At 37.0% G+C, this 23,315-nt stretch overlaps 1 protein-coding gene across 14 annotated transcripts in view; it reads right to left on the reverse strand.

Annotated features, from left to right (window-relative positions):
* Positions 1 to 23,315, reverse strand: part of BIRC6 (baculoviral IAP repeat containing 6) — a 194,093-nt gene that overhangs the window by 92,863 nt on the left and 77,915 nt on the right. For all 14 annotated transcript variants that reach the window (XM_052806225.1, XM_052806220.1, XM_052806227.1 and 11 more), the window contains 12 exons: positions 21,604 to 21,757; positions 20,724 to 20,840; positions 19,581 to 19,735; positions 18,249 to 18,375; positions 17,283 to 17,393; positions 12,117 to 12,250; positions 10,942 to 11,069; positions 8,242 to 8,804; positions 5,029 to 5,204; positions 4,518 to 4,614; positions 4,138 to 4,332; positions 2,040 to 2,240 (listed from right to left, as the gene is read on the reverse strand). In XM_052806225.1, the coding sequence (XP_052662185.1) occupies positions 2,040 to 2,240; positions 4,138 to 4,332; positions 4,518 to 4,614; positions 5,029 to 5,204; positions 8,242 to 8,804; positions 10,942 to 11,069; positions 12,117 to 12,250; positions 17,283 to 17,393; positions 18,249 to 18,375; positions 19,581 to 19,735; positions 20,724 to 20,840; positions 21,604 to 21,757 (2,158 nt within the window). The remainder of the gene's footprint in view (positions 1 to 2,039; positions 2,241 to 4,137; positions 4,333 to 4,517; positions 4,615 to 5,028; positions 5,205 to 8,241; positions 8,805 to 10,941; positions 11,070 to 12,116; positions 12,251 to 17,282; positions 17,394 to 18,248; positions 18,376 to 19,580; positions 19,736 to 20,723; positions 20,841 to 21,603; positions 21,758 to 23,315) is intronic.

A 23,315-nucleotide genomic window follows, 5' to 3' on the forward strand; every position in this document is an offset into this window, starting at 1 on the left:
CATTGGGCCACTGCCACGAACACGCCAAGGCAAACGCTACATACTCACGATGGTGGAAGCAACTACTGGTTGGCTAGAAACATATCCTGTAAACCATGCCACTGCCCGAAACACCATCTTAGGCCTCGAAAGGCAAATTTTATGGCGACATGGTACCCCGGAAAGAATTGAATCAGACAGTGGGACTCATTTCCGAAATAACCGCATAAGCTCCTGGGCAAAGAAACATGGCATCGAGTGGGTGTACCACATACCCTATCACCCGCAAACATCTGGAAAAATTGAGAGATATAATGGACTGTTGAAGACTATGTTGAGAGCGCTAGGCAGTGGGACATGGAAGCATTGGGATACAAATTTAGCAGAAGCCACTTGGCTAGTTAACACCAGAGGATCTGCTAACTGTCCTGGTCCTGCCCAAACAAAACCCCTACATACTGTGGGAGGAGATAAGGTCCCTGTAGTGCACACGGGGAAGTGGCTGGGGAAGGCAGTGTGGATTTCTCCTCCCATGGGAAAAGGCAAACCCATTCGTGGGATTGTCTTTGCTCAGGGACCTGGGTGTACTTGGTGGGTAACGCGGAAGGATGGGGAGACCCAGTGTGTGCCTCAAGGACGTTTAACCTTGAGGGAAAAATAATCTGTGATGTGAGTTGTATGTTGTAGGAAGTAATGTAGCAGGAATGACCTGAACTGCAGAGGAATGAACTTCACAAGGAACCAGACAAGTGCATCGGTGACCCAAACCAAGCCGGTGTTGGTGCCCAACGATGGAACATACTGCTTCTCCTGTCCTGACCACTCATCTTGACGGATGGGGCCCAAGTCATAACCTGTGTGTGAACATCTGGAGGAGTGGAAGAAGCCCATGGAATATCTATCTTTTAAAGGACAGGGGATAGTAATTAATAAGAATGTATAAATCTGTATGTTGGGTATAAAAGTGGTTTAAGTATGCAGTTTCAGTTGTAAGTGTTGGTAAGAAGGGATTTCAGTAATGAGAATTACATACAATGGCATGGTTAGAAGATATCTGTATTAAATTATGTGGGACCTGAGCATGACGCAAATGGTATGGAATAAGGGGTGGAGATTGTATTGGGTCTGGCTGAGATGGAGTTAATACTCCCCATAGCAGCCCTCAGCGCTGTGCTCTGCATCAGTAGCTAGAAAGGTGTTGATAACACACACCAGTGTTTTGGCTACTGCTGAGCAGTGCTGGCACAGCATCAAGGCTGTCTCTCCAACATTTTTGCCCCCCCCTCAATGGCAGGCTGGGGCAGGGCAAGATCTCGGGAGGGGACATAACCAGGACAGCTGACCTAAACTAACCAAACAGATATTCCATACCATATGACGTCAGCTCAGATATAAAAGCTAAGTAAAGGGAGACGGAAGGGGGGCATTTTTGTCTTCCGGAGCAACCACTACGCATACTGAAGCCCTGGTTACCAGGAAGTGGCTAGACATCGCCTGCTGATGGGAAGTAGAGAATAATATCATTTGTTTTTCTTTGCTTTTGCGCACGACCTTTGCTTTCACTTTATTAAACTGTCCTTATCTTGACCCATGAGCCTTTTGTTATATTTTCTCCCCCCTGTCCAGCTGAGAAGGGGGAGTGATAGAGCGGCTTTGGTGGGCACCTGGCATCCAGCCAGGGTCAACCCACTACACAGGGCTACAACAGTAAGAGCTGAAAATCTCATGCTTTATTCCAACTACCATACAAAACCATTTTGCCTGAAGACCCCTGACCAATATCGCATTCTCACCAGGCAAAGTTTTGAGAAGTTTGACAAGGTTTTTTGTCATTTGACATTAATGCCACAAGACATGTACTAAGCTTGAAAAAAATCAAGCAGAGGCAGGGCCTTCCATTCTCAAGGAAAGCAGAATTAGCAAGCTTTTCAACTTATTTTATTTATTTATTCTTCAAACAACCTGCCAGCTTTAGTTCCTCTGATTATACTCTTTGTATCATTTCTAAATCCTACCATTCAAATTTTCAAACCAGCATCAATGCCAGTGAACCTACTTACTTGCTAGAGAGGCCAAGTGAGGCTGGATGTGGATCTCCTTGAGCAGCACGGCCGCGGGAAGGTGAATCGTGAGGTCGCACCAAGCTTCCTCAGGTAAAAATATGTATGACCATGCAGCAGACCGAGCTCGTCTGTGGGGAGGAGTAGCCTGCAGCAGCACTTCAGCAGGCTGGGCAGTGGGACTGCTTGAGGTGATTGAACCTTCAAAAACAGCACCATTAACATTGATTATTAATGTTTATTAATAAAACTGAGATTAATTTATAACCTGAACTGTGGAAAACACTTGTTTTTCTATCTCACCTGTTTCAATTTATTGATTACATCCCATGTATAATAAATACAACTACTGAGATATTTTTCTTTTACTCTTAGACTGTTGTACATAGGCAGTTTATATATGCACATGCATTATGCACATGCTTGAAAATTTGCTAAGGGACACTTGCTATCAAAATCCTGAACTTTCTATCAAGAGTTCATTATGAAAACAAACCAACCAAAAATGTGCAGGTTGAACAGTGTGCTTAGAACTTGAACTCAGTTAATTCATAGTTAACATAATGAAGGCTTTAAAGGTTTAAATTTTACAATGATAACATAAACGACTTTATAACCAAAGTCTGCAAACCTTTTTCTTTAAAAAGGTTTGTTTCACATGAAAACCTTTTTCTAAAAAAGACACCAGAATCAAAAAAACCTGACCACAGCAGCTGCTTATTCTTCTAATCTTAGCATGAGTTAAGAATGAAGTAGGAAGATCTAAGGCTATGTCTTCCTTAGCAAGTAGTACGGCACAAGACGACCAGATTGGTGCTGTTCAAACTAGAAGTACTTGGGGTGTTTTACTTTAAAGTAGCTCTAGCCTGGCCCTGCGACTGAATGCCTAGTAGCAGCTGGAGGTAAATTCCTGGACACATTTTGATAGACTCTCACCCCAAATGAATTGAGTTCATCTCTCAGAGAACACTACATGATGAGAATCAAAGTGTAGTAAGTGAGGACAACCAGAAAGTTAATTTCAAAAGCACACTCCTGAGTGAAAGTAAAACATTAAGGTAGATGCACTCATAGCAGAACATCAAGAACTGCAGCACTTTGCAAGTTGGGAGATAAGGCATGCAAGAAGCCACCACCATATAAGTTTAGGATTTTTACTACTTAAAGTAATCAAGTACCAACATTGCAGGATTCTTAAATTTACCTTTTAGGAATTTGTGAAGAGCAAGCTAAAAGATTTCTAATGGCCCCTATTCTGCCAAATAAACCTCTTTTTTAAAAAAAATTTCATTATTTTTGACATTCTTAAATTTGAATGACAGGACTTAATGGATTTCTCTCTTGTCCAATAATTTTTCCAGAAATTTTGAAAATAATCCTTTCTTTCTCCCCTCTTGACACTGAGACACACTGTATGAATACATCCATGGGCTACACTGGGCTAGCGGGCAGCAACAGAAAACATTAAGACACTAGTAGTGAAAAGGAGCCTTTGTAAGACATTAGAGTACTTCTACATCTTAAAACACATGCATTTTAGTTAACTGGAAGCCATTGTATTGATACCAAAACAGCACTGCAATTTTAACAAATGTTCATGCAGGCAACATGGGAGCAATTAGGTGCAGGTGTGAGAGCAGCAGCAGCATCAGGCCTACGGTCCAGCTGCTTCTGCTCTGTTTGACCCAGCTTGGGCTCATTCTGTGTCATCCGACTTTGCTATGCTTCTGTAACAGCTCCCTCAAACCTGATATGCCTTAAGTGAAGTCAGTGAGTCTTAGTGTGTCTATGGCAGATGGTGGGCTGGAACTGGATATCCCCTGACCTAGGGGGGGAGTAAGGGGCCCACCTTGATGCATGACTACATCAGATACAGATCACTCCCTTTCCTTCTTTGCCCTATCCACACAATGTCTTATTACCTGTGGAGGAGGGGCTAACGTCCTCCCCCAATGTCTTGAAACACCAGCAACCCCTCTGTTTAGAAGATTTAATAGTATTGCAACATTTGACACTATCACAATACTGTTTGTTAAGAACTTGATAAAGATTCAATTGACCAGTGGATATTAATGTAAGAGAAAGAAGTATTACTTACCCAAAGGCGCAAAATTGTGAATTCCTTCTGCATTATCAGGCTCAGAAGCTAGCACTCTAGCTTTCAAACTGCTATCTGTTGCTTTGGTGGGACCAGAATCAAGAAATTTCATAATAGTCGAAACCATACTTCTTGCTGTGTTAACAATAGCTCTTGTGCTTGTTACCATGTTGTTACAAATAAGCTGAACACCACCTGTGTATAATGCAGGCAGGGGGGAAAAAAACAACACTGTTCAGAAGCATGCAATAGATTCTAAGCTAGCAAAGGCCTATTTAGTAAATTTTCTCCTCCAGATATAGCTGTATTCCTTCTTTAAGTACCAAAAAAATATACAATAAACCTTTTACTTGATGCAGCTAAAGAAAAGACATTCTTACCCATATCATGGAAAGCCTTCAGTGCCTCACTTGTATCCAACACTCGTAAAATGAACCAGAGCAGTGGCTCAGATAACTGACAAGTGGCGAGAGAACCCTAGAAAAAAAAACATCCTTATGTAGGCAAAGTTGTTACAGTAAGGAAAAGATCAAACTACCAGGGTAAGCAGCTGAAGGGAAAGAAGAATATTGAGCATGTAAAATATCCACTAATATGAATACAAAAAATGTGTTTCCCACCTGCACATAATAAAATATTCAATCCATCTTCAAGCCTTTAGCCAGGAACTTTTATGGGAATGTCAAAATGTCCTTACAGAAACTCTCTCTCTCCCTCTACCAGGGGCAATAGAGGGAGGCTTTCTAACTTCAGCACCAAAGTGAAGTGAGGTTGGAAAAGTGTTAACATTTCTTTTACATGGCAGTAGTTCAGTTTTCTGAGCTTATTACAGGTTACAGTATCAACTAGCCTATAATTCCCTTGAAGCACAGCAGACCTAAGGAAACTTACCTGTCTTCCCATGTACCCACAGGCCATGTAGGTAAGAATTGGCTGAAGCATCACTTGCACTGTTGTTGCTTTTTTACTAAGCGTCGTCAGGATAGTGAACAACCCATCTCCAACTGATATTGCATCTAAGCCACCATGAAAGTTTTCATGTTTAGTGAGATGTAAGCCACTTGCACCTTAGCGAAAACAGAAACAGTTCAAAGGTCAGAAACCAAGACCTAACAAACCATAACAGCCCATGAGAGAACTCAAGGATATTTTAATTTCTTTACAGTTAAATGTTCACGTGGATTTCATAAACTACAAATGGGCCAGTTTTCAGGATCATATAAATTACTATTAGTGTTCCCAGATACACGCTACCTTCTTTACAGTATAAATAGGAAGACTTGACCCAGGAAGTCAGGGAACTTAAATCCAATTTTAGACAAGACCATAAAAATAAGTGTAATTAGCGAAGGAAACAGAATAAGAACTACAAAGATTGGAATCACTCCTAGCCAGAAGCAACTAACAAGTATTTAAGATTTTTTTTCAGATAATAATAGAAGTGCACTTTTGCAACCAAAAAACCCCAAACATTTAACATACATATTTCTATCAGAAATACCTCTCCCAGAATTCTCCTTCTCAGTGCTACAGCTCAGGATTTATTCATGAGGATTTACTGAATATTAATATTCAGCAATATTGATTACACGTTGCTGAAACTGAGGATGGAAGGCAAAAGAATAGTCTTCCCAAGGAAGAGATTATCTCCGTAAATACAACTGTCTTACAAAGCATATGATATCAACCTGGAAGAGCTTTCAAAAGTGGTTTTAGATTTGAGTGGGGGGAATCAATGGAATAATCCCATACCATTTAGAGAAACTGGAGTTATACTAACAAATAATAATAAAAAATAACATGTTCAAGTCCTCTTTGGAACATGCCTTAGAGAAACATTTTGGCAAGAGAATTGACAGCTGTAGTACTTTAATCACCTTCAAGCTGTCAGGAAAGAAAATATTGATAAGCACTGGATGCATGGAGACAGACAGAGAAAGAAAAGTCTTAAGACAGCCTCTGAACAGTCTAGAAAAGTTAAATGGAATGAATGATGGAGCTGAAGCCAACTAAGGTGGGTTTGCTGTGAAGACTTTGAGGCAAAAAGAAGGTAGGACAGGAGGGGAACACTGTTATTTGTATGATTTTCATAGTCTGTCAATGACAAAGCATAAAAACCTAATGAAATAAATAGACAAAATGGTCACAAAAGAAAATCCAACAACTGTTTTAACTTCATGTGACATGAATTACTCAAAGCCATCCTGGTTCCTGACCAGCTGGCCCACCAGGTACAGTAAACTAACATTATTAGCATAAGTTTTGACACCAGAGCCACTGCTTATGGGTACACATCTGCAGACATCTTCTTGTTTATCTTTACTGGGTTGCTAGCATGCTGCACTAGCTATTCATGTTTACTACTATATGCTGATAACTGATTTTTGGATCATATATAACCTTGGCTGCAGTCTTGGACAAATGATTTGTTCATAGAAATTGTCTGGAGAGAGCTTAATACAGCTTTTCATGAAGGAACTAAAACCACAAATAGCTGTGTTACATCTTCCCAAAATACATATACAAATTAGTTTCAATAACCTGTATTAAAAGACTGTGGGAGGAACAATCCACTGAAAGGATCAGCTGGCCCAGTATCCTGAACTCAATGAAAAACATTTTGAAACAACACTATCTTTCCAAATTGCCTTTTTAAAAATGCAAAACAACTGCTGGACAGAAATCCGTGGTTTAGAAAGACATCAAAGTTGACGAGAAGAATATTTGAATTCCACTCCAAAGAAAAACGTACTCAAAACAAACCATCATTCTCAGAACAAACTACTTTCACTGTTCATAGTGTATTTGTAATATGACACGAACTATCCAGAGTAAAGAAGGAGAAGTTCTGGAATTAATTTCGGGAAGGTTCCAACAGCACAATCCAGGCTTGTCAAATCTTGCCTGCTGTTTAATTTGACTACTGGAGATTACTACTTTTTCCTCAATTGTTTTTATGCCAAAAATGAACCACTGGTCTAACATTCACATGCTCTCATCCAAAAAGTATACTGTTTTCTGGTAATAGCATTGGTTAACAGTTTCACATCTGCTTAAAAGAGACTAGCACAGAAAAGGCCAGAGCTACTTTCTTTGAAACAAGAGAACACTATAAAGAGAACAAAGTTTTACAACTATTATGCCTGAAATGGAGTGCAAGCTCTTTGCCTATCCTCCTGCAAAATGTTCTTCCAGTTTTGCACATGCAGAAACATTCATGGTATTTCAGCCAGTGGTTTAATTTGTGCAAAAAACCTCTATGCTATCATCACAGCTCACAAGCAAGTCATATAGTCTCTCTGACAAAATGCACCTTAGGTACATGTCTGACAAACAGCAACTTTGCTGTTCAAAGTATCATCAACTTCCTCACTTGTTCATAGCAGGAAGATCCCACCCACAAATATATGACTGGAACTCCCAGAACATGATGTTAATGAGATTTCTGTTGAAACAGAGGAATAGAAAAGTTTATGTATTCTGTGCAAGGGCCACAATTGTAAATTGTCTTTTTCAGAAACGATTACGAAAAGGGAAAATAATGGGATAGATAGAGAACAATTGAGGTAACGTACAAACTGAAGACTAATCCTAATCCATGCATAGAGACATGCGATGGGCACATTGAAATACAAGAAATTCCATTTAAACATAAGAAAAAGGCTTTTCTACTTTAAGAATGATTGAACATTGTAACAGGTTGCCCATGGCAGTTGTGGAGTTTCTACCCTTGGGGAATTAAAAACCCAACTGCATAAGATACTGGGCAACCTGCTATCCGAGGCAGGCTCTTGAGTTGACCCTGCTTTGCACAGGGAGGTTGGACTAGACAATCTCCAGAGATCCCTTTCAACACTGACCATTCTGAGATTCAGCAAATTCAAATGGCAAACACACTCTTGTTTGGTTTTAATTACTGTCTCCTACCTCATGTTAGTTTTTTTCACATACCTGTCCCCCACTTTCACTTCTTATCAGTCTCTTTTTTCCTGTCATTTCTGTGACACATTCTTTCATGTCTGCACCCAATTTATGAGGCTGTAGAAGTTTCAGGTGTTTCACACCACCCCAAAAGATTTTCCACTTTATTTACAAAATACCTACCAATAATCATTGCCATAGCGCTGCTATTACACTGGCCAAGTGCGGACAAAATCTGGCTCATAATTTGTTGGTTGGCTAACACCAAGTCTGCCACATATGCAGTTGATCCTTGAGTATTAGGGTTGCTTCCATTGCCATCTTTGCCTCCTGAAACCTTTTCTTCATCAGACACACTATCTGTGGTACTGCTGGGTACTGGAACACGGGCACTATATTCTCGGTTACTGGAAAGTGGCAGTTGAACTAAAATGTTGACCAGCTTTAACAAATCAAACATAAGTTGATCCCTTGTCATTTCTCCACAAACTGCTTTGGCATCGCCTGGACGGATAATATTGGCAAAAAGCCCTCCAAAACATGCTCGAGCACCCACAGAGCTGTCTGAGCCGCTGCGAGACATCACTTTGTCCGAACATGTAATGTAATGATGCACAAGGAAGGTTATAGACTCAATTACTGCAGAAATAGTGCTAACTGATACAACTTCAAAATTCTGTTCCAGGGTGAATTCCAAGAGTTTCACTTGTGCATCCAAGGGTCCCTGGCCTGTCTGGAAAGCACCCCTGAAAGAAAAAAAAAAAGGATATTTCATTGTTCAATATTAACAAGTTAAACAGGTTTGGTTGTTTGGGGGTTTTTTAGCGTTATTTTTAAGTATCAAAAAGCACACCAAACTTAATAAATAAAAATCCAGCCATTTTCAGAAGCACATCTTCAGCCATGTTGAAGCACAATCTGATCTTTCACATAAGTCAAGCATTCATAACTTTTTAATATACTGGTCATTGCACAGCCTGTAGAACCTGCTCATGCTATCCCTTTCCTGATACCACTACAGATTAAAGTTTCCTTTGAAAAAGTCTAGGATCCATCTTTTTTTTTTTTAAACAGTTAATTTTGCAGGTATAGGCTTGGAATATAGACCTAGTGGGTGAAAAGTTTTGTATGTTTGCAGGGAAGCTTCACGGGAAGAAGTCATCTAATACTTCAGTATCATTAGGATTATTTGTTTTCTAACAGGAAATCATGATGGGTTTTTTCTTCCAGTAGTTCCCCCCCTGCTGAGGTAGTAAGAAGAATGGTCAAGTTTTAGGTGTCTAAATAGTAACTATACATAAAACCATGAGAAGGTACTCAAACTATCATAGGTTGCTGCTTGTGGGTTGATTGCCTGAAGGATCCCTTTTAGGGATAAGTTTATTTTCCCAGTTGCTTTTACACGTATACTGGTAGACTACAATATGAACCTTTTGAATCAGTACATTTAAAATAAAATGGGTGCTAATTCTTGAAGTGTGATTTAGTTACTGATTTTTGATATATTTCTCTGTATCTTTTGACATTGATTGATCTTACTATAACTTTTGAAATTAAATTGACCAAAACAGTTTATAGAAACAGCCCTGAAGAAAATATTTGGCATTTAATTAGTTCTAACAGCAAAATACTGCTTTTCTTCACAAACCATCCTATGCTTTAATCAGACATGGTATACTTCAATAATTACCTGAGGTTTTAGAAATAACCATCTAAACCCTTTTCTGGTGCTTTGCTCCCATTTTTTGACATTTCAGTCTCTCCTTTGGTTTGTCTCAAAATATCTAACACATTTCAAAAAATAAGCTAATGAGACCACTGAAAGGATATTTCAAATAAATTATGGCATGCTGACATGCATTCCAAATTTCACTGTGAATTACTAAATTTACTGTATTATGACATTTCTTGCCTAAGTGATTGATCACCAATGTAACCTGGTAAACACCTCCCATCCAATTTAAGTCACTAAGGTAAAATCTCTTAGAGAAGGCTGAAACTGTTTTCTGTAAGATTAAAGAATAGATAACACAAAAGTGCCACCTACTGGGAAGCCAGAAACTGAGGAAGCTCATCCCTAATTATAGGAAGCCTTTATATGGGGGATGAGCAGAACATCAATACCAGAAATAAATGATAATTCCTAATGAACTTCAGACCAAAAAATTGCCACATTTCTGGTGTACTGCTGTATACACAACAGTCTTGTGCCCATCGACCTGGCCTTGAAGAAGCAGAGCTGTGAGAGACAAGCCATAAGCTCTTATCTCTCCTCCAGCCAGCGGCACTTCTCTACACTAGTGGGGAGACAAGACATCAATAGGCTCCAGAAGGCGAGTGGGGCAGAGGAGGTTTTCCACTGTTTGGTGAGGAGAAGAGAAAAAAAAGACAAAGCAATAAATATGCATATTGCATAAATAGGATTATGCAATCTCATATTTCATCCTACCATGTTATAAAAGCAATCCATATTATTTTCACAATCTATGAATAATTTCTAGAATCTTTGATTAATTCAGGCCTCAGAATACTTTTTTCTCTTTTTAATAGGTAAGCTCATCAACAATGCCCTTATTTTAGGGATTACTTTAACAAGGCCTATATCTTAGCTCTAGATAAAATCAGTCCAAACAAATGTTTAGTGCCTCTATTCACTGTCCTTCACACATAGAGGGCTGTGTGTGGATTCCAGTTGCACTCTTCCATGTGCCAGAAGCAGCCCAGATCCTGCTGGTAGTGCTGCAGCAACACCTAAGATCTCCATCCATATATAACTTGACAGTGTGACAAGGCAGGACATACACATCTTAGTTGTGATTCACACTCACACAGATTTTAAAGACAAAGAGGGCATGAAAGAAAAAAAAAATAGTTAAGATTTACCTTTCTGTTGAAAGTATATGTATTAATTTCAACAAAAATTCACTGAACATCTGAGGACAAGTTGAAGAAAGGTGCACTTGTAAGCGAGTAAGAAATTCTTGCATAGCTTGCGTAGCCGTTGGCCCAACCTAGAGGGAAAGGCATTTTAATAAGTTTTATATAAACTGAAATGTCTTCAAATACATTAAGTAGTATCTAACATGAACATTTTCTAGGAACAGAAAAGTATTATGTAGCTTAACTTGCCTGCTAAAAAATTTTACTGGGTTTTCACAGGACAACTACTCTGTATCAATTTATATTATGTGTTTTTCTACTACTAACCATGAGTAAAAAGCAAATAATTCAGTTCTTTGCCTAAAACTCATTTTGCAGCTTGAGACTTTATCTTTTCAGCAATGCAAACTACGCTTCACACAGAATATATTTCTGTGCTAATCTGAATGTTTGGTTTTTTTTTTTTCCACAAACCACACATTTACATATAAGTGCTTTAAATTAACGGCACTGCACAATGTTTAATTTCTGAAAAAGACTATGTGTTTTCTGGGAAATTTTCTGGAAGATACTGGAAATACCAGGTGTTTTCTGTCACCTAAACTAAGTGTTTCTGAGACTCCTGTCAAATATTACATACAATTAAGTTAACAGGCTTTTTTTATCACTATTCACAGATGTTTCAGAAGACTGCAAAAAGCAAAAAAACATTAGTTGAAATTAGGAAAAACAGTAGACACCACATGAATTCAGAAACAGGCAGAAAATAAAAGCATAATCTTAAATTCTGGAATTATTAGATATTTAAACTTAATCTGCATTGGCATTTTTATCCCAACCCAACAAGATTTCAGGAAACTAACTGAACTCTATTACTTTTTTCATTGATGCAACTAAGGAATCCTAACTTGGAACACATTCACTGACATATCTCATGGCATTCTCTCCCTGTGGCAAGTCTCCAGATAGTTGTAAAAACACATGATCACTACTCAGAGTGTATCACCAACATGAACTTCCCTATGGTTGCTCATCAGAACCAACTAAGACCATAATCAAAAAAAAGAAACAAGTCAAAGATATAATACATTATGAATAACACATATTCATGTCAAGTGTACTGAAATCCTCTTATGGAGATTTTTTTTTTTTTTTTTTTTATTTTAATTGCTAGTTACCTGTGGACTGTGTTGATTTGTTCCATGAGGATTAGTACCAGAAAGAAATTTCACTAACACATGAATGAGGTTTGGATCTGACACCAACAATTGGGCAGTACTTTCCTGAGCTCCAATGGCACTGCTTGGACCAGCTTAAAAATAAAGACATAAAAATTAAAACTGTAATCTTAACCATTAAGTATAAGTCAAACATTTATACTGCATATCCCTTATACTTATTTCATGATGTGTAAATATTCTCAGCAAAATCAGCTACTGAAAGCTGCTTACTCAAGACTACAATTTTGAGTGTAGTTTTCCATTAAGTACAGATATAAACCCCCAAAACTGTTCCATCAGTGTTCCAAGCTTGCTAAGGCAGTGTTCCTGAAAGTAGAGCTCATAGCTCTTGCATGTATACTTAGACCTGTTATATTACTGCCTTTTGGGTTTTTTTTTGAAAAAAGTTCCCCTTATAAACTATTTTGAAATTTAAGACAAATCATTATCACTAAAACTACATTCAACTGCAGCTGACATAATTAATCAAAATAAGAAGTGAATCTGAATTTGGTTACTCTGTTTTTCATAGTTTTCTGTAACTTTTCTTTGTTTCAATGTAACCGCATCATTCAAATTTTGTGTATGACTTCAGTTTTGAGCTAGATGTCACTTGAGTTTGTCCAAAAGTACCAAGTATCCAAATTAATTTTAAAATAAGCGTACAAAGTGCACAAAATGTTTATATTTTTATTTGAAAAGGGGACATACTTTTGTGCTTCCCTGCATTCCTGAATGATACCTTCACAGACAGAAGGTATTTCATTTTCTTCAGAGACCTTGAATCACCTATGAAGTCTATAATGATCACTGTGACAAGCAAACTGCTATTCAATGTTCTTTTTTAAAAACAAAAATGAAACAAACCAAAACCAAAACCAAACAACCTCTCCATTGAAACTACAGCTTCCAGAATATGTATGCTTGCATTCTTCTGAACAGGGCACATTTGGGGTGCAGCTTCAAGTCATTTAATTTGTTCATTGGGTGTTTCTTTGAAGCTAATATTATTTAAAAAACTCCAGCTTTTTCCTGCTTTGTTCACCTTCGCTTGTTAGGTCTGTACTGTAACTACTTAATTAAATCTGGCTATTTGTGAAGACTTTACATCTTAATACAAGCAGATGTTACGTTAGAACTTCCACAGAATTGACTGTTCCAGCCCATCTCCTCTTGACAAGCAGCAGCCAAGTCCACATGCTAACCCTCAACTCATCTCCTTCCAGGATTAGAAGGCTCCATAGTTTTTCTACTGTTTCATGAAAGGGTTGATGCCATAACTGAATAAATACATCTTCATTACTTCCTATGTTATTTTATTTTTGTATTTTCTATTTAACAGCTGAAAATATCACTACAATATAACAACCCACTTTTTTCTACATTATATTCATAGTCTGACATGTTTTGTTTGACATTCTAACTCAGATTTCAGGATGCATCTACATTACCTGCTCTGTCACGAAGTGTTTGTGCTCAAAACACTGCTCTCAAACAGTATTTCTGGTGACAATAACAGATAAGCAAAAGGGCACGTGAGGAGAGCACAAATAGTTCTTGCTAAAGGAACTGATGAGTAAATGCACTATGAGAACAATTTGACAAATGACAGCTGTTTACTTTAGAGCAACTGTAGCACTGAGAAATTTTTCTTTGCCAGGTGTCGTTGTAGATTTGCTTCTACCTACCTTCCTTTACATGGCATTAAATGTTTCTAGATGTCACGCATCAAATACTGACTGTAAACACCATCCTTGCAAAATTTGTCCCTGGATCTTGTAACCAATTAAGGGCATTGTTCTCAAAACAAATGGCAGGGGTATTGGGTTTATCCCTGAAAAATATCTTGCACTCCTCAGATAACAGCTTCTGAAGCACAGAAGTTACACAGCCTGAGCTCTCATTATGAAGACATTTATCAGCACATAATGGCATAATGAAATAAGATTTTCTGACCATGAACTGACCTGCCCTAGACAGTGGTTGCTCATAAAGTCCCAACATAGGACAGTTCCCAAAAAGAATCTGCCCTATACTCAGGTGGGGAAAAAAAAAACTACTAAAAAAAACCTACTAAAAAAAACCAACTAAAAAGCTTTGATTACTACTGGAGAGTTCTGGGGTTTTGGAAAAATAACTAACAAGCAGCTTTGAAAATAACATCAGGATGAGATCTCTAGAACCACCTCATTTCTCAAGACAAGATCTTCTAAATTCATTGATCTCCTGAAGAAATGGTGACCAAAATTGTAATCTTCAGAGTACAATAGTTCAGAAGTGGGTTCAAAGAGACTACTCGTAAAATGCAAATAAGGCAGGACCCTTATCTAGAATGGATGGAAAAGTATGAAAAAACACTGCCCTTCCTCCCCGTCCCCCCCTTTTTTTTTCCCTTTCCTTTCTTCTTTTTAAGTGAAAGACTGGAGAAAACAAAATGGCTAAACGTGAACATATGTATTAAATGGCAATAATGAATTTCAATTAAGTAATGCAAACTTAAGAAGGAGGTTCTCTGAGAATGCTTTGAGATCCAATGGTTTAGAAAAATAGCGATAGTGGGATTTTCTCGGCGCTAAAATGCCCACCTGCAAAAAGAGTTTTAGTGAATCATCTATGAGTGGCTACACCTCTAAGTTGTTTTTCAGTTTCTGAAACAGCAAATATGATTATCTAATGAGAATTATGTCAAGAAGAGGTGCCTTCTTGCTTATTTAAAAGGCTTATTGCATCTGAAGAGGTTTATTATACTTGAAATCATCTGAATAAATATTTTTGGTGGTGGTGGTGTTTTTTTCATCAGTGAAGACATTCTGCAAATGAACACATTTGGGGCCTTGTTGCAGTTTGTGTATTAAAAGGGGAAAGAACCTCATTTTATAACCACACATATCTAGCAAGACTAACCTAAATTATTCCCAATGAACTGTAATTGACATCTTAGTGGTTTAAAAAAAACACCCAAAAAACAACAAAAAAACCTAACCATAACCTGTCAATACAGTGAAGATATGTGAACAATTTGTACTGAATAGCTTAAAACATTACAGAATTAAAGAGGATACAAGAGAAACTTGACTCCAAAAGAAAGCTGACATGTCAATTACATTTCACCAGTCTCAGGAACAACTTGTCTTTAAACTGTTCACTCTCTACTGTATATATTAAAAAAACCAAACCAAACCAAACCCAACCCCTATCTTTCCTGGAAAGCATGATATTGAAAATTTTAAGTTGATGAGAACTCCTGTGAGACACTGCCTGTAATGGCTTAAGATACTATTATTAGTCCCAGTTCTGAACTAAAGCACATGGAAACCAAAATCATTGATTGGAGAAGTGCTCTGATGGATACCACCTTCAACTGTCAAGAAGTGAACAGAGATTATTTCAACTCTTAAATGTGACAACTCAGTGCCATTGAGACAGAATATAATCTTGAATTATTAGCTGCTGAGGTATCCTGGCACAGAAGTTATCTGATGGGCACTTAACCTACTTAGCTCCTGGTTCTATCAGTGAGTATGGGAAAAGGGGCAGTTAAGGGATGTATATCTGTATTAATCCACACACATGTATAAAAGGAGACACACCTTCAACCCTTTTCTTTACCCTCCAGCAAGCTTGTATCTCCAACCCTTTCCAACTCAACTCCAACCTTAGGCTCACAATCCTATATACAAAAAAATCCACAACCACATTTCATATGCTTACGTGAGCCTGCAATGAGCCACAGTGGTTGCTTCTGAGCAGCTTTTCATTCACGTCATTACTTACTGATCTCAGGCAATTGCCTAAGAAACTCTGCAAACATGTGGCTGCTTGTCTGTCAGTATCAAAGCACAAACACAGCCTCATGCCGCTTGGAAGAGATTCACATATGGCCTCAGTAATACACACAGCATAATTTTTGGAAATTTCTAGTCTACAGTTACAAATTGGAGTGCTGAAAATACACATGGGTGTTAAATGCAGGCACTGATATCCTACAAATCAGGCCACGTTCTATTCTCAAACATCAAGAATAAGACAGAGGTCTCAGTTTGTGAATATTAAGTCTCTTCCATTAGATTATTCACAGTTCTACCTAATAGCAAAAATTTCAGCAGATTTTTGTGAGACTGATCTCTAAATAACATCACAGAAAAGGGACAGAAAGTGAAAACCTGAAGAAAAAAGTGCATCCCAAAAATAATGATTTGAAATGGCATCTATGAAAAAAAGATTCATAAGCATCTTTGAGGAAAACTGTGGAGAATAGCTGTATCATCACAGGATGGCAAATTGCTTCATAGAATTGTGATCTTCAGGTGGCTCTGGGTTTCTTTCTTCTGTAATTACTGTCTTTAGTCATATGCTTGGAGTGAAAACAGAATTTAAAAGAGCTCTGACTTGGTCTAACATGTAGGTTTTAAAAGATTCTAGTCTCCAAGTTCTTACTATTTGATATCTTCTTTAGCCTTGAGGACATGGCCACCAAAGCATTCCTCAGGACAGCTGCCCTATGATAGCAAGCCATTTAGAAGCTTCATTTCTTCATTTAAAAAATTACATCCTTTAATTTCTACCAGTCTTGTGACAAAATCTCATTCTCAATGCGAGATTATTTCTCGTGTGTTATGGAGCAATATACACAATGTGAGATCACCTGGTGTGCATAGGGAAATGAAATGAAATTAAAGGGTTGGATTTCTTTTTTAATAGATTCAGCTTCTGAGGGCTTATTTTCAGATAGCTTAACATAAGCAATGACTAGTGCCGGCATATTTACAAAAATATTCCTACTGCATCAGAAAAACATGAACCTCTCTCATAGTACCTTAATTCTTCCTCTCTGCTACCTCTTCCCATAGTACAAAGCTAATTCCCAAGAATCATTAGCTAATCCTAAAAATCATTTTTAGAAGACATTATCAACCTACTTATAATGACATTTTCTTTTACCACTAGGGTTTCAGTTTCCCATGGTACAAGCAATTCAAGGAGCCCACTCTTGAAAAGCCTGAAGCTATGGGAGAACCAACAAAAGTACTTACATGACAAAAGGAAAGTTCTGGTATTTGGATGGGAATCAACATTCATTTGCACGTCACTAAAACAGGCAACATAAAAAAACCCCAAACTTACCATTAAGCTGCATATTTGTCATGAGAGTTAGGCTATGAAGCACAAGGCACCATGTCCGGAGTAAGGTATTAGGATACCACGCCAGAACTGACAGGAAGCTAGTTACTGAAGCTGTCAAGAAAAATATGTTTTTCCAAGCTTTAATCTTCAGGCTATTACTATAAATTTCTTGGGTTTACTGTAATGTGCTATATTTGTTATTGTTATTAATATTACTGTTTGTGGTATTTACTTTGTTTTGACAACTATTGTTCCAGGAAATTAAGAAAAGAAGCCTCACCAACACTTCACAGGAACTGGCCCACAGAACTTTCTACAGTGCCCAGACCCTGACATCTCAGAGAAAACAATGCAAAGAAACTGGTTTCAAAATGTTCTCATGGAGGCCAGCATAACGGGTTCATTATAGCAGGCATTAACGTTTTGGACTATCACCACAAGATTTTCTAAACTATACAATATAACATATTATAGAAAAAAAAAAAATTCGACATGTCTTTGTACTAGATTAGTAGTCTGATGACAAAAGGTAATAGGGCTTCCCCCTCCGCCGACCCCTTTGATAATAAAAAGATCATAGGATGGTATACAAGGAGAAGAAATTTGTCAGAGACGTGCACACAGGTGCACAGTTCACCTTAAACCAAGTAGTGTATTTTAAAAAGTGCTCTTGGCATTAATGATGAGTTAAGAACCACAAATTTTACAATTTAATTTCTGAGGAGATCATGTAAATTCAAGGAATCATCTCTCAGTTACATACTAGTTACACATTTTTCATATTAAGAAGATAATGAGCCCAAGAGCTCTTGAATAAGAACACAGAAATTATCCCAACATTGACCTTACCAAGAATACTTATTGTAATACTTTTTGCTTATTAGCAAAAATTGAGTACTTAAAAAAAAAAAAAAATCTTACCTTACACTTCCTGAAAATTAAATTTCCCATATTAATGTACTTTACCTTGGTTCAAGGAAATGACAGGAATTCGGTTAGCGTTATAAAGGAAAATATCAGCGCCACTATCTTTACTTCCAGAGGAGCTGGAATTCAGGCTTAATGTGAGCCATAACTGTAAAAGGGATTCAAGCTGAAAAAAGGGGAGAGAAGAACACTATTAGACCAAACTCAAGTGTTTTTCCAGAACTCCTAAGCATAAAAGGTTATTTGCTTTAATTTTAAAAGCCTTATCTACATTCTCAGCTGCTACTGTTTCACTGATACACACACACACTCTCTCTCCCCCCCCCTTCACTGGATTTGAAGATTCTGATAAACATAATATTCAAGGCAAATTCAGCATAACTAGCAAATGCTTCTGCTATGTTTTTGTAATTGATTCTTCTAAATACAGTTAAGTTTCTCTGAAGAAGTTTCTTCAAACTTATGTTAAAAGAAAGCAGCTTTACACACTGCTCAGAAACGCCTGTATCATAACCTTACACCTGTAACACTGGTTTGCATGTAAGCTTTTGGAATGTCTCAATATAGTCAAGTGATGTTTACCAGTCAACCAAAATTATTCAGAAGGCCAATTTAATTACTGGGGAACTTCCTTTACTATCAGAGACACTGATGCTTACTCTGAATAACTCCCTTGAGGAAAATAACTATTTAGATATTCTGGGGAAGCATCAAGGTTCTTTAGACCACAAACTGTATTTTGGATGAGATACTTAAAGAACAATTGAGGGATGGAGTCAGCCACCCAGTTAAAATATAAACAGGCAGGCAGGCACCTAATCACTCATATATAGCATGCATGGTGTTCCTTTGTAAGTATCAAGAAAAGCATTGCTAAACCAATGACTTTTCAAAAAGTGCACTTTTTAATTTTAACATTTATGATCATTGGATAATTAAGTTGGAAGGGAACTCTGGAGGTTATCCAATCCAATCTTCTGCTCAAAGAAGGGCCAAAGACGACATCAGAATGGGTTGCTCAGGGGTTTATCCAGCTGGGTTTTGAAGATCTCTACAGATGGAGACTTCACACTTAGTGACACTCTTCACTAATAAGCTGACAATTATCTTTCAGTGAATCTACAAACTTGTTTTTAAATATGAAAATGTATACCCACTTTTTCACTGTAACAAGAAATGTCATTTTTGATAAAAGCTTTCAGCAGCTTGTCTATTACATTATTGGTACTGTTGTCCATGACAGCTTCATAAGCAATAAAGCACATAACATAACAGGTTACTTGCATCCTAAGTAGTAAGAAGTATAGGAAAACAACTTCCAAATTTAGAGAGAAATGCTATCAAAACATTTCAAAGTTCATAATTCCATACCTGAACATGGTGGACTTGTAGCATGGAAAAGAGTTTGTTGAAGCATGCACTCAGCATAGGTATAGATGACAACTGTACAATTAACTGGGCATTTTGGTTAGCAGTATGTAATCCTCTTAGCAATGAATCATCTGTTCCGCTAGGAGACTGGGTTACTAAAAAACAAAAAGTATCATCCCAACATGAATTATTTTGTGAAAGTTGCTAAAAGTAATTTCATATTTATTTCCTTGTATTCTATACTTAAGGGAAATACACTTATTTTATAATTTACAAGAACATCTTCAATGTAGTGTTCGGCTGAGTTGCACTACTGACTACCATACTGTGAAAGGCATACTTGAGTATCAGACATCTCCACCTTCACAAAACTGTTTGGAAAGTGAGCCCACACAAATACATTTTCACAGTTCTTGCTAAACACGTATTATAGGAGTGTCCTGATAACACGATGGTAAGACAAACATTTGGAACATCTCTTTCATGCATTATGGTAAAACTATTGCAGTCAATAATAAAATTCCAGAGATTAAAGGCTGAGGATGTCACTAAACCTACTCCATCATCATTCAGCTAATGACTGCATGCACATGAAGGTACCCAGAGAGCTACAAAGCAGCACATCTTAACAAAATGGGCAGTGCAACTGGCTGAAAATACGTTCAAAAGTAAATTGGCATCATGAGTATTTTTACAACATAAAGCTTATTGAACAGCTGCGTTCAAAATTTTATTCAAATATTTTCACTTTCATGACTGAACAGGTGAAACTGTCAAGTGCAAAGCAGCTTTCAAACAGCTGAAATTTCACAATGAATGCAAGAATGAAGCTTCACAAAACCAGGAAACTTAACATTCACTTGCACCTCGATCAGAAAATGAAAATAATTCCTCCACTGTAGTATAATGCACTGTAAAAGAAATCCTGCATATTTGACTAGTTTCCCAAAATATCTTAAATACATATATACACATAATTCAAAAATCTGAATAAAGAAATATCTCTAAAGCTTGGCCTAACAAGAAAATTCAAGCAAAATATAACTTCTTCTAAGCTGCTAAATGACTGCAGAAAAAATTAGTACAAATTTCAAAGCATCATGGTCATTATGTGAAGAGAATGATTTGACAACACGTAGTTACATGTAGGAGATGTGTTTGTTAATGCTTGTAGAATGGAATCAGCCTCCAGGGTGGACATCATTTTCAGCATCAGCTCAGCCTGCTGTTCAAGTCCAACTTCTAGACGTGCATCTAAAGCTACACAAGGCAACAAACAGGGTAAAACTGAATTGTATCAGACATATATAATTAGTTACTCTAACTTCCTGTGAAAGCAATATAGATATACAGTACACATTAAACTGAAAAAAAAATCTCAGTATCACTAACAGAAAGATTCATTTTTATATATGACAGAAGCAGAATAGAGAAACTTATACTCTGAACTGAATATAAGGTTGTTATAGACGTGAAATATATAATTAATAAAATACTAAATTTCTGTGAAACAAACACATATTTCTTTTTAATATTACACATGACTAATTCTGCATATGTTTAAGCTTGTTTTTCCTAAGGTAATAGCTCTCAAACCAGAACCAAAAAGCTGTATTTCCCCAGTGTCGCAGGGGAAAGATCTATCACCCCAGTTCAGTAGTTATTACTCCAAACTAAACAAGTGTGCCACCTCATTCCTTAGGGTAGATCCAACTATCCAAAATATCAGCCAACTAGAAAAGAGCTTCCAAAATTTCCTGAAAAAACAGGAATAATTTAAAACTGCCTATAAGTGTGTGCTCAAAAATGTTAGAAAATAAGATTTTCTGCTGTTAGGCTGTTTTAAATATAAACTTCACATAATATCCTCCCAGTTACCAGAAAAAAACCCATGGCATATAGAAAATTTAATTATTTCCACTTAATACATGTAGAGATTGTTAACATAATTTGATATGCAAAAGTGTCAAATGCAGTATCACAGAAAAGAGACCCTGAACAGAACTTTTAGTTCATTGCTAACCTTGAGAGACTGATACGCTCACGGTTTGTGATCCATTTTTCTCTGTAGTTACCGGTGGTTTTGCAACTGGAATTCCAACGCCTCCAATGTAGGGATTGTAATTGTAGGTACCATAATCAGCACCCCAGTAATCGTACCAGGTGCTGCTTATAGGCTTAAAAAACAAACAAAACAACAAGAAAAAAATAAACAGCAACTCTTTAGACTGCCCAAGGACAAAAATAAAATTTGTAATGACTAACAATAAACACTGAAATTACAAAAGATTAAAACCAGAAGATTGGATCCAATAGCTTTAGAAAATTTTGTTTCAATTTTTATTGCCATGTAAGCTACTGAATCCTTAGTGATTGTCAAAATCCAGCAATGTAGTTAGCTGTCTCAAAGATTCAAGAAGCCAATTTGAAAATGTTATCATCAGTTTTTATTCACACATTTGTACTATACTGTACATTTGGAAGTGGAGTATCACACAGATATTTTGAGAAGTTATTTATCAAGACAGAATACTATATTATTAACTGTACTATGAAAGTACCTTGAAGCCTCAGCGAGGCTCAGGGATTATTTGTACTGGGCTCTGCAAAAGAAAGAGTTGAATAATCTCTACTAAAGTGTCATAATTTAAGACACTAAGAAAGCATATGAATCACAAGGAAAAAAATAGTAACGTAAGACTGTATGAAGGCAACTTGTGTATGCCTGTATTCTTAATGGCGAGATCCAGTATCAACTGTCATTTCACAGATACAGAAGCAAATCTTAAGAAGGATTAAGAATGAAGAAGTGTTTTTCTGGCTGTTTTTTAGAGGACATCCAATCAGTCAATAAGATCTTGAAGATACCTGCAGATGAAGTGGACTAAGGCATACTGCCACATGAAATGATAGCAGAATAAAGGAGGAGGGAAACATCAGTAAAACAAAAATTAAGCAATAAGTGGAATTTTTGGTAGGGTGAGATTTAAAGAAAAAAAATCTTTACATGATAGGTAATTGGTGGAAGGACATATCAGGGAATATAGGAAAAAAAAAAAAGAAAATTTAGTGTTGTCTGAGCAAGTGGTGAGAAAGATAATTTAGGTTAATTCAAATGGGGCTGAAGGTTTAAGTCAACAGTGAGAGGAGCAAGAAAACTCCAAATGAGAGCATCATCCTTATGGACAGAGAAAAGAGACTCAACATTTTATTACAAACAGTTGTGTTTTTATAAAACCAAAATATTTTTGTTTTTTTAATATACCTTGATAATATACTATTACATCTAAATGTAATTTTACCACCTCTGATATGTTTAGCTTCCATTTTAAGTATGAAAGCATTTAATAATTTTCTTGTTCCACAGTGAAATAAGTTTTGAAGTTAGTTGCTTGTCTTCATAGTCTGAAGCTGGTCTGAGCACTAGCTACTGCTGCCCTGGGTTTTTTTGAACACAATACTATCAGTATTAACCCTTAAGATCAATCACAGAAGCAAATGGCATGCTATTCTTAATAAAAAAGGACAAGACTACATCTTATTTTTCTTTTACATTATGCTTTTGTTGTCTTTAACATGCTACAGTATGAGTAAACTCAGAACCTCTTGTTTATACAGATTATCTTCATACAAAAGCAAAATATTTTGTGGTCAACTGAGATATGAATACATCTGAGATGTGAACACAGTCTTTACATTCTTTCCTGTCATTCTACATTAAACCTTTATAAAAGG

The sequence above is a fragment of the Harpia harpyja genome, chromosome 13, assembly GCF_026419915.1.
Source record: "Harpia harpyja isolate bHarHar1 chromosome 13, bHarHar1 primary haplotype, whole genome shotgun sequence".
In the NCBI taxonomy this organism is placed as follows: domain Eukaryota; kingdom Metazoa; phylum Chordata; class Aves; order Accipitriformes; family Accipitridae; genus Harpia; species Harpia harpyja.